The sequence below is a fragment of the Canis aureus genome, chromosome 12 (assembly GCF_053574225.1).
Source record: "Canis aureus isolate CA01 chromosome 12, VMU_Caureus_v.1.0, whole genome shotgun sequence".
NCBI classification, from domain to species: Eukaryota; Metazoa; Chordata; class Mammalia; order Carnivora; family Canidae; genus Canis; species Canis aureus.
Genome location: NC_135622.1, coordinates 42,115,300 through 42,127,371, shown reverse-complemented (window position 1 = coordinate 42,127,371; position 12,072 = coordinate 42,115,300). Strand labels below are relative to the sequence as shown.

At 40.1% G+C, this 12,072-nt stretch overlaps 1 protein-coding gene across 1 annotated transcript in view; it reads left to right on the top strand.

Moving 5' to 3' along the window:
- Positions 1-3,453, top strand: part of WDR43 (WD repeat domain 43) — a 44,315-nt gene extending 40,862 nt beyond the window's left edge. The window contains exons 17-18 of the mRNA XM_077843742.1: positions 1,692-1,741; positions 1,846-3,453. Of these exons, the coding sequence (XP_077699868.1) occupies positions 1,692-1,741; positions 1,846-2,037 (242 nt within the window). The 3' untranslated portion in view covers positions 2,038-3,453. The remainder of the gene's footprint in view (positions 1-1,691; positions 1,742-1,845) is intronic.
- Positions 3,454-12,072: the final 8,619 nt, after the last annotated feature.

Sequence of the window (12,072 nt, the reverse complement as noted above, 5' to 3'; positions counted from 1 at the left end):
CATCATCTTATTATTGATAATCCAAGCAACTTAGGAATTTCCTTAGTCTTATCAGAGTTTAAAAGTATTCCCACAAAGTCAGGAACTAGACAATAATGCACCTTTTATTACTTTTGCATATCCTGCCTAGTATTGTATGAAAGAAGTGAATCCTAGAACATTGGACTTGGCAGTTATCCTTCTCAACTTAGAAAATGAAGCAGAATCTAGTTACACCATCATTAATGAGATGAAAATAAACAAGTTTACTGGAATACCAAGATCACAAAAAGGAGTCAGTAGTATGATTGTCTCAGTAATGTATTACAGAAAATATATTAGGAAAAAAGATTTCATTCACAGCAGCAATCAAAACTAGAAGTACCTAGAAATATAAGTGAAACAAAACCTTTATAGAGAACATGATAAAACATAACTGAAGGACATAAAAGCATACCTAAATTAGACTTTATTATTAATTACTTAGACTTTTTCCAGTTTTATTGAGATATAATTATATATAATATTGTACTGTTTTAGGTATACAACATAATTATTTGATGATCTCTGTATATATATTGTGAAATGATTACCATAATATGTTTAATCAACATTCATCACCACTCATTGTTGCGGTTATTTTCTTATGCTGAGAACTTTTTTTACTCTCTTAACAGCTTCCAGTACACAGTATGGTATTGTTAAGTGTGGTTACCATGCTGTACATTATATCCCCAGGACTGACCTGTAATTGGAAGTTTGTACCTTTTTTTTAAAAAAAGATTTTATTTATTCATGAGAGAGCCAGAGTGAGAGGCAGAGACATAGGCAGAGGGAGAAGCAGGCTCCCCATGAGAACCCGATATGGGACTCCAGAACCCTGAGATCATGACCTTGAGCCGAAGATAGGTGCTCAACCACTGAGCCACCCAGGTGCCCCAGAACTTGGTACCTTCTGCTTTTCACTCCTTTACTACACTCTCCATACCTCTGGTGACTACCAGTCTGTTCTTTGTGTCTTACAAGCTTGGTGTTGTTAGACTGCACACATGAGTATGATCATACAGTATTGTTCTCCAGAGTTATTGCACCTAGTACAGTCCCCTCACCATCTGTGTTGTCACAAATAGGAGGATTTCCTTTTTTTTTAATAGCTGAATGGAATTTAATGGCTGAATGTATATCACATTTTCTTTAACCATCCATCCAGCCCATCAATGAACTCCTAGGTTGTTTCCATGTCTTGGTTGTTGTAAATAATGCTGCAGTGAACATGGGGGCGGTGCAGGGATCTCTTTGAGATCCTGATTTTGTTTCCTTTGACATATGTCCGGCAATGGTATTGACAGATCATCTGATAGCTTTATTTTTAATTTCTTGGGGAACTCCATACTGTTTTCAATAATGCCTGCACCAATTACATTTCTACCAAGAGCACATGAGGGTTCCCTTTTCTCCACATCCTTGGCTTAGTTTTTTAAGATGATTTTGTTAGGGTTTTGGTACTTTGTCCTACCCAGTGAGATCTTGGTGGAATAATTAATAGACTTTTATGCAGATAAGATTATTAATGTTACTGCTTAAATGGATGATCACTGAATGTAATATTTCTAAAAGTAAATTCAAGAATCTGACTCTGTTTATTTAGTTTTTAGGGCTCTGCCCTCTGCAGAGTAGATCACATACTTAAGGCTGAGTTTTTCCCCTTGCAGAATCTTCTGAAGAGGAGTCAGATGATGAAATTGCAGAGAAGGACTCTGATGTGAGTACCTTGTTTTTTGGTCCATAAATCTGCCTTTATACCCTTCTAGTCTGTATGAACAAGGGCTTCATGAATGTTTTCTATGCTTCATCTCTTTCTAACAGGATAACTGGGATGAAGATGAGGAGGAGAATGAAAGTGAAAAAGATGAGGATGTTGATGAAGAGAACGAAGAAGAAGAGGAAGATGCTGAGGAAAAAGATGAGGAGAATGGGGAGGACAGGGATGTGGCCAGTGAGAAAGAATTAAATGGAGATTCTGACTTAGATCCTGAAAATGAAAGTGAAGAAGAATGAGGATGGAGAACAAGCTGATGGACCTCTGTCACTTCTGGCACGCGCCTTCCCCCATGCTGCCGACTTCTCCTGGGAAGGGTTGTCTCTGGGACAGGCGCCAGGGACTGTTGCACATATCCAGATTCCTCGTGCTGGTCCCCATGCCGTCTCGCTGTCCTGAGCACCCCAGACTTCACTGTGTAAATAAGAGTGTTTCCTTCAAATGTTAATAAACTTTACACAGCAAATAGACACATTTTCTGCAATGTACTGACATGAGTGTCCAATATTTGGTATATTTTTATAATATAATATCCCAGTATGGTTGGTTCTAGCAAGAATTGACATAAGTGAAGACACACATTTCCCATGTAGGGTTTCAAGAACTGGACTTTTGTGAAGGAGTCAGCTCTTATCTCAGGTTGGTATCTTTCATCAGATCCAGATATGAAGCAGCACTAGTGAAAAATTTTAATTTAGTACATTTTCATAAAATATGAAAGGGTAACTAAAGATTCAGAGTAAAAAAAGGTTGGGATTTCAGAGTTAAATATCAGTATCCCTAGCTTATCTATTAATGGAGGTGATCTGATTTGAGTCAGGTTGAATATTTGGAGTGCTTCCCCCAAACAGCCACTTATTTTTTAAGCTGTCATGTGGAATATTTTTTTAAAACACACAAAAAATTATGGTAATTAAAAAACTAAAGAATTAGCCATATTAAGGATTTTTCTTGACTGCAAGTTGCCTGTAAAGAATCATCAGTGTATAGATTTAGAAGTACTCATTACCTGCAACTTTTTAAAGAATTCAGTTATAGCTGCTTTTGAAGAGGTTTTCATTTTTATTTAAATTACTAATGGATCAAAGAACAATTGTTTATTTTTTCTCTTTGGTTTTAGATATTAATGATAACCTTGTTGGAATTTTTTTCCAAAGAAAATATTTTTATAATTCAGTAATTTAATGTTTTCCTTTTCATTATCCACTCTTGGCAGTGTTAGGATATCTGTTTACCTTTAAAATAATAAATCTGACTCAAGATTTTTTATGTATGTATAAATAAGTATTTTGGTGTGCTACAAAAGCCTCATATTATCAGTTTTTTTTTAAATGAGCCAGTATTTGTTTAGTGCTCACTAGGGAACATGCAGATGGAAGCTCAACTCTAAGGGAGGGCAGGGGAGATGGGTTTATTTTTACCACCTGTGAATATGTAAAACACGAAAACCATTATCTCTGAGGGACTTTTTAACATCAGTGGCAGAACAGAGATTTCTGTGCTCTACTCATAGAGCTGGAGCCACACAAGCATCTTGGGAAAGTAAGTTTGAGCCAGCTACTGGTGTAATGTACAGTTATATTTGTCTATAAATGGAACTGTTTATGACAATTTAATACCATTCTCTTTGTAAAGTGAATAAATATTCATCTTTACCCAGTGCTTGTCTTGTGATATATGTAGAGGAACACAGCCCATATGGTTGGGCTTGTGTGAATATATCAAGAAAAGCAATTTTATTCCACTAGCATTAAAAAGTAAATGTGCTCAGGATTTGTTGGAAACCCTAGACTTGGTAGTGTAGTGAATGAACCAAGAACTTTGAATTTCGATGCAGCTCCACTGGCTGGGTGGTGTTTCCACAGCCCGAGGCTGCGGTGGCAGTCTCCAGGACCTACATGCTCATGTACTGCATCCTGCCTTGTGGTCTGGGAGTCTGATTTCACTATACCTTACTCTCCCTGAAGGAGTAGAAGACTGTAGGGTGTAGTGATTGCTTCCTAATTACTTTTTGGGTTAGACATCGAGGGCTTAATTAGGCTTGTTCCAAAGACATTTCTGGTTCAGGGTATTTTTCACAATGTTGTTCAACAACTAGTCCAGGCAACAACAGTGTGTGGCTGAGGTCATCTTTTCTGAGATTAGTTTTTCACCCCCAACCTTTTATTTTGAAAAGTTCACTTTCCGTTCATCATCAAGGATTACACTTGTATTTGGTTGTGTTACTGCTATATTAATCGGAATTCTCCCTTTGTGTTTCATGATTTTGATATTTAAATGATTCCACATGTATTATGCTGTATTGTAGAATGTTTTACAATCTGGATTTGTCTGTTTTCTTATGATTAGATTCTGGCTTAAATTTTCTTCTTTTGGGGCAAGAATACTAAATAGTGGTATTTGAGATTAATTTGTAAAAAGTTCTTTCAGTACAGATGACTATATTGGTTATAAGTGTTTTGACATATGTAGAGGTCAAGTTTTTAGGTTTCTGAATGGAAGTTGTAGTGCAGAGGGGTGCTTGAGGGTCAGAAACTGGATCTTGGTAGAGAGAACACTTTTCTGTGGAAGTTGTCTCTTAGCATGGTACATTCATTCATTTAACAAATATTGATTGATTGCCAACTCTGTGCCAGGGGATATGTAGTTCCTTGTTATATATATCACTGAATTCTGTCCTGAGGAGCTGATGTTCTAAAAGATACAGGCAAAAACAATGTATAAAGAATAAGTAAATTCTGTGTAGTATGTTAGAGGGTGGTAACTTACAGGGGTTGGAAAGTGGAGTAAGGAAATGGGGAGCCTGCATGGGGGAGTGTAGGTTGTAGAATTAAATACATGATCAGGTTAGGGTTTATTGAGAAGGTGAGATTTGATCATAGACTAAGAGGGGTGAAGAACTTAGCAAGTGGGTATCTGGAAGAGTGTTCTAGGCAAGGAAAGCGCCGAAGCAAAGGTCCTGTGGCCAGCACATGCCAGTGATTGTTGTAGTGAGATGTCAATGAGACAAACAGAAGGGGAGAATGGAGATTTGGTATTGACAGGTATGTGACAATAAAGCCACGAGACTGCATGAGCTTCCCATGGAGTGAATGTACGGACACCCAGGTCTCATGCTCCAGCATCAGAATAAGAAGAGAAACCCCAAGGGACACATCCAAGAAACACTGAGAGGTAGGAGGGTTTGACATTTATTTACTCTTCATTCTCTTCAAATCTGAATTCATGAAAACCTTCAGCTATGATTTTTTCAGCTCTAAGTGATGTTACCCATGAGTCCTCTCAGGCCGCAGTGGTTATGGTGCCTACCCTTCATATGCCTATTTGTTGATCCCTTCTTTTAGAGGCAACTCAGGCATACAGTTTATTAATCTAATGTCATCAGTCTTCACCGTTATGGCACCTCAGTACTGTCCACTGTAATGCCGACCCACTGTGTTTCCAAATTGTATACTGGATCAGAAAATGCAGAATGAGAGGCCATAGCAGTGTAGACAGCATCATTAGGAAACTGTCTGGCCGAGGAACAGGATAGATGGAGTTCATTCTTCTGTACAGTGCTGGCTGACAGGATGTGAGAAAATCAGATTGTTCTTGGCAGTACTGTGATGGGATTTCATATGTATATATGTAGATAATTTTTATTAGGAAGGTAGATCTGAGAAGAACAGGGCAATTGTAAATGCACTTTAGGAGGTGAGGGACATCAAAAGAAAAACCCAAAAGTTGAAAATCAGCACTGTAAAAATTGCCTGGTATATTTGTAGGTAATAATGGCTCAAAGAGGGAGGAAGTATTCTGCTTACTGACTGCTGAAGTTAAAGGGTTTCCTGATGGAAGTAAGTAGGTATGAAAGCATTTTGGTCTACCCTGGGCCCTAGTTCGAGGGGAAGGGGCAGTGCCAATGGTGAAGTGTGAGGCCACTTGGTGACTGCCTTCACTGGCCTGGTGTGGTTGTGATATGCTGAAACTGAGTCAAAGCTTCACAGGTTCAAAAACTTTTTAATGTTAAAAAAAACCCCAAAAACTTAATGTTGTCTTTGTCCTTAGACTCGATGCAATTTCATATAGTGAAGTCATTAACCAAGCTTCTAAGAAGAATTGGTATTTGAATGGTGTATTTACAGTGAGAAGTCTACCTCTCAAGTGGAGCAGAGTGTTCATGCTGCATGGTGACCTGTCTTCCTTCTGCACAGGAAAGCCACAGAGTAAATGGCTTTATAACTGGAAGATTGTCTTTGAACTAGAGTGTGGGATTGGAGTAAGATATGAACTGGTTGGTCTTACTAGCTAGTGTTATGGGCAGTGTGTAGTCTGTACTTGAAGAGATTGGGATCTTGGCTTCCCTACGTGTTGCTCTGAGTCCTCTTACTTCATACTGATTTTTTTTTTTTTAAAGATTTATTTATTTGACGCAGAAAGAGAGAGAGCACAATAGAGCAGAGGGAGAGGAGAAGCAGGCTCCCCACTGAGCAGGGAGCTGGATGTGGGGCTCGATCCCAGGACTGTGGGATCATGACCTGAGCTGAAGGCAGACACTTAACTGAGCCACCCAGGTGCCCATGATCCTTTTCCTTTTAACAGGACAGTTGCTGTGGTTGGAATACCAATGGTTTGGGTCTCCTCAGGCACCCACTTAGGACAGCCAGTTAGTGTACACTCCAATCTTTTAGGGGGCAGCTTTCTCCAGACCATGGTTACCATCACCATACTGTTAACGCCTGAGAAATAAACTTGCTATTTTCAGACAAACTTTTACCTTGTTTTTTATATTTAAGCTAGCAAAATCTGGCTCCTCCCTTTTTCTTTTATTATAGTAAAATATACATAAAATGCACCATCTTAAACGGTTTTTAAGTGTACGATTTTGTGGCATTCATTATGTTTACCTTGTTGTGCAACTGGTAAAGTCAATTGGTGAAATATGTCAGAGGATCAGGTCCAGGAAATGAAAGAGGGCAAACATGAATTTAGTCGGTATATTGTGGAGGAACCAAATTTAGGGCCAGAAATTTCAGTTCTAGGCCTACACTGCACCATGGCAATGACAAACTTACTTAAATTCTTTCCTTTTTGGTCTGTGACAGGAGAGTAGTAACAGTGCTGCCTGTTACAAGAATGCTGTGAGAACCAAATGCAGCAGTGTCCGTGGGACCCTGAACACCAACACCAGGGCACAGTACTTGGCGAGGAGCTTGTTTTCAGAAAATTGTCAGACATTTTTCCAATATGAGAAGGGAGGATGGGGTGCAAGTTCTAAGGGAAACTCCTTTCTGTCTCTGGCATTCTTAATTCACACAACCTTATGGGTAAACCCTCCCCCATGACCACAGGTGAAAATGAAATGAACCGTTTTCCTTGTCTTTATTTTTGAAATCTATTTTAAAAAGTAATGACATCCATTGAGTAAGTTTTGGAAAATACCAAAAAGCATAAAGAAGGAAAATAAAATTCTATTAACAGATAACCATTTAGACTGTTTTGGTGTATGTCCTTTTAATCTTTTTCTCTTTGAGTGCACACACAGCTTTCTTATGAAATTGGAATCCTAGTATCTTCATTTTACCCTTTGTCACAGAGTATCATTAATTATCCTTTGAAATAATGCTGTCTGTGGTTCTTTCGGTATTCCATGCTGTACTTGAACTAAATTTGTTAGAGGTAATGTTACAGTGAACAATTCTACTCACATTTTGTATTTCTTTTTAAATGTATGCTTATGAGATATTCTTAAGGGTAGCATTACTTAAGGTACATGAATATGCTTTTTTTGTTTTAAGATTTTATTTATTTATTTGAGAGAGCACAAGCAGGGGGAGTGGCAGGCAGAGGGAGAGGGAGAAGCAGACTCCCAACCAAGCAAGGAACCTGACTTGAGGCTCGATCCCAGGACCCTGGGATCATGACCTGAGTGGAAGACAGATGCTCAACCGACTAAGTCACCAGGTGCCCCAAATATGCTCTTCAGACTTAAGAAATTTGTTACTTTTCCAGAAAGGTTGTATTGACTTTTTTAGTCCCACAAGCAATGCTTATGTTTCTGTTTCATTGTGAACCCATTCACTTGCTTTGTTCATTGCCACTTGTATTTCTAGAGTTTTGTGAGTTCAGGTCCTTGTCTTTGCTTCAAAGGATTGTCTTACTTACCTGTTGTAAAGGCTTTCTATATATTAGAAATACTCATCCCTTGCCAGACATATGCCACAAATATTTCCCCTACTTTGCCTTTTCCTTTTTTGCATGATACCATTGGCATTTACAGTTTTCTTATTTTTAAGCTTAAAAAAAGCCTTTCCCTAGGAGGATATTCCCTGTATTTTTAGTCCTTTTATATTTTTATCTTTTTTCATATTTACCTCTCTAGTAACAAGTTGTGATTTATCAGTGCATGTGGAAATAAAGTTGGTTGCAAATACCATTTTTCAAAGTAGAAAAAACAACTAGAAGAGCTATCAGTACATTGAGAGTAAATGTATGTAGTTGAGAGTAATTGTTGAGGAGCATATATATGTTAGATTGCAATGTAAAATGTGTTTCTATGGGTAAGATACTTGAAAGCTGCTGCCGTAATCCATTTGGAATTCCTTTGTGTGTTTCTGTGAGATGAGGCTCTAACTTCGTTTTCTCTTACATCAGTTTTCTCTACACTGTTGAATAATGTGGGTTACAGACTGAATTTGTGGCCTCCCCAAATTCTTATATCGAAAACCTAATCCCTGACGTGATGGTATTTGGAGTTGCGGCCTTTGGGAGGTAATCAAGTCAGGAGAGTGGATCCCTCATGGTGGGATTAGTGCCTTATAGGGAAGACCATATGAGGGCGCAATGAGGACCACTATCTGCAAACCAGGAAGCAGGTTCTCAGCAGGCCCCAGATCTGCTGACACCTTAATCATGGACTTGTCAGCCTTCAGAACTGTGAGAACTAAATGTTTGTCATCTAAGCCCCCAGTGTGTGGTAGTTTATTATAGCAGCCCAAGCCGACTAATGCTCTTTATTCCATAGACTCTTGCTCTGGTGGTAGGTCTGTTTCATTGCCATCTGTTCTGTCCACACCTCTGTTTTCCTGTACCGGTACTACATTAGTTCGAACTATTGTAGCTTTATAATTAATTCAATTTTGGTTTTGGTATCTTTATTCCTATAGTTTCCTAAGTGTGTGTGTGTGTTTTTCTTTCTTCCATACTATTAAGGAAAGATTATTTAGATGTAAGAAAACTTAACTGGAGGCAGCATAAGCAAAACAAATGTAATATGTTCCAAAGCATCGCTGGACACAGGCAGAGAGAGCCAACTGGGCCGTGGGATTGCAGGTGGGAGGGGGACGAACCGCCAGGGTCTTCCTGAGGTCCCTTTCTGTTGCCCTCTGCTGCCTCAAATCTCTCTGTCATTTAGTGGCTCCACAGTGCCCACGTTTATGATGTTACAATCCAGCCACTGCTGTCTCCAGAGAAGCTGGATATTCTCTGCCTCTCCAGATCCACTCTCCTGTTCCTCCATCTGCTCTGTGCCCTGGGAGGCTGAGTTTTATGCATTACATCAGCCTGGCTCCTGGGCTGGCCACTGGTTAGGATCAGCCAGTGGGTGGTCCTGGCAGGACCTGGAGGATGGGAGACCTGGAGGCCATTGTTTATTCACCTGGGGCTGGCAAGCTCCCTGCCTCGCTGTGGGGTGTCAGGGGCTTAGCTCTAGCTGGAGGCCAATGACAATCTCCTTGGCTCTTCCAGTGGCTGCAGTTTAAAGTTTGCTTTGCTTTCTTTGCCTGTCTTGGAATGCCTTGCCCTCGCTGGACAATTTCCCCTAACTCTGGTCATGCCTTTGCAAGTAGCCCCTTCATGAAACTCCTCGGACACCCTGGAGTTCTGTCTTCCTCTGGGAGTCTGAGCCAGTCCAAATGGCTAATTCCTGGGAGACTGGCTTTATTTCAATTCAGGTGTCCACCATACCCAATCAGCCGTGCCACAGTGGTGACTTCCAGGAGCCTACCTCAGTGAAGGGGGCAGTCTTCTGCTCAAAGTCAGGTTCATTGTGAACTGAGCTGTGGTCTACCTCAGGAGAGTTGAAGCATTTAAAAAATATATTTAACAAGTTTTGAGTTCATGTAAAATATATATAGTATAAAATTTACCATTTTAACCATTTAAGTATATAGTACAGTGGCATTAAGTACATTCACACTGGGGATCCCTGGGTGGCACAGCGGTTTAGCGCCTGCCTTTGGCCCAGGGCGCGATCCTGGAGACCCGGGATCGAATCCCACGTCAGGCTCCCGGTGCATGGGGCTTGCTTCTCCCTCTGCCTGTGTCTCTGCCTCTCTTTCTCTCTCTGTGTGACTATCATAAAAATTAAAAAAAAAAAAAAATTAAAAAAAAAAGTACATTCACACTGTACAAACATCACCATCCATCTCCAAAACTTTTTCATCCTCTAAAATTGACACTTTACACATTAAACATTAACTCCTCATCTCCCCTTCCCCGTAGCCCCTGGCAATCACTGTTCGCCCTTCTGCCTTTGAATTTGATTACTCTAGGTACCTCATTTAAAAATAAATCTTAATTAGACAAGTAACACAGAAATCCATTCTTGTAAGAAAGGATGAAAACATTATGTATAAGGCTAAACTGAATTTGCCCACCACCGTGGATCTCTCACCACTTGTGATGGTTACCCACATGCAGAGGTGAGCATGGTTATTTTAGAGTCTGGGGTCCTCCAAGTCTGTCTTTTTTTTGTATGATTTATTTATTTTAGAGTATGTGTGTGTTCACAAATGGAGGAAGGGGCAGAGGGAGAGAATCTCGAGCAGACTCCCTGATTAGTGTAAAGCCCCACATGGGGCTTGATCTCATGACCCTGAGACCATGACCTGAGTCAAAAACCAAGAGTGGGTTGCTTAACCCACTGAGCCCCCCAGGTACCCACCTCTCAGTCTTTTCCTATGTCTTTGGTACATACAGGTGTGCACTTTGAAAATAGGTAGTTTCTTCTTTTCTCATGTAAATGGTGTCATACTCTGTTCTGCAACTTGAACTCACTTTTATTACCCAGCATATGTTGGGAGACTTTGCAAGTTAGTAAGACAGAACTACCGCATTCCTTCAGACTACCTCAGAACCAGGTGATGGGGCTTGGGATAGACCAATAAGTTGAGAGAATTGATTTCATCTTGAAATATTCTAACATTAAAATTTATTTTTCCCATTTGATAGGTATATCCTAGGATGATGATTATTTTTTAAAAATTGAGAAATGGTGTATGTGGCCGAACTTTGGGCAAAGTAAATAAGATTCTTACACAAGAGGGGATCCCTGGATGGCTCAGCAGTTTAGCGCCTGCCTTCAGCCCAGGGCCTGATCCTGGAGACCCGGGATCGAATCCCACGTCGGCATGGAGCCTGCTGCTCCCTCTGCCTGTGTCTCTGTCTCTCTGTCTCCGTCTCTCTCTGTCTCTCATGAGTAAATAAATAAAATCTTTCTTTAAAAAAAAAAAGATTCTTACACAAGATATTTGCTAGGCTGTTGCTTCAGGCTTGAATGACTTTGTATGTTTATTTAGGACTCCAATAGGCTAGGGGAAGCACTGTGGTTCTGCATAGGTGAGAATCTTTTCAATGGGAAGGGTTTTTTGACCTCTCTTCTTTCATGGCTGAGTGTTACAGTCCTTTGCACACAGTTGATTGCGTTTGACATGCAGCATTGAAGATCCTTGGGACTGCTACTTGGACACTTACGGTTTAGGAGTGAGGACAAGTGAGGAGATAAATGGAACAACTAATTAGAAAACAAGGTAGAATGAAGTAAATGTCATTTACAAGAGAAGTGCCAGGAAGTCATGAGAAAGGGGGGACAAACTTCTCCCAACCAGGGATCAGAATGACTTTACTGCATAGATCTAGGCCTGAGGGAGGGTCTTTTAGGAAGCAAGAACAACAAAAGTGAGCAGCAAATAGGTGCTTAATACGTACGTTCTAGAAACTTCTAACATGAACACCTTAGAACTGAGGTCTTTGATCAGTGAAATGTGGGAGACTATCTACTTTTAAGAAATCAAAATGAGTTTTGATGAACAGAGAGCCTATGGCAAAATTTTCTCAGGTAGTCCCACACGGTCCTTTCTCCCTCACCCGACAGTGTCCAGTTTAGAGTGCACATGTGTGTTGCTTATTGCTCTTGCTCCAGTTTGCTGAATCTAGTGGGTGCATTTAGAACCAGGGCATTGCAATTTCTCTCATCTTCCCCAGGCCTTTTCTGGTTGCCCCTGGTTACTTTA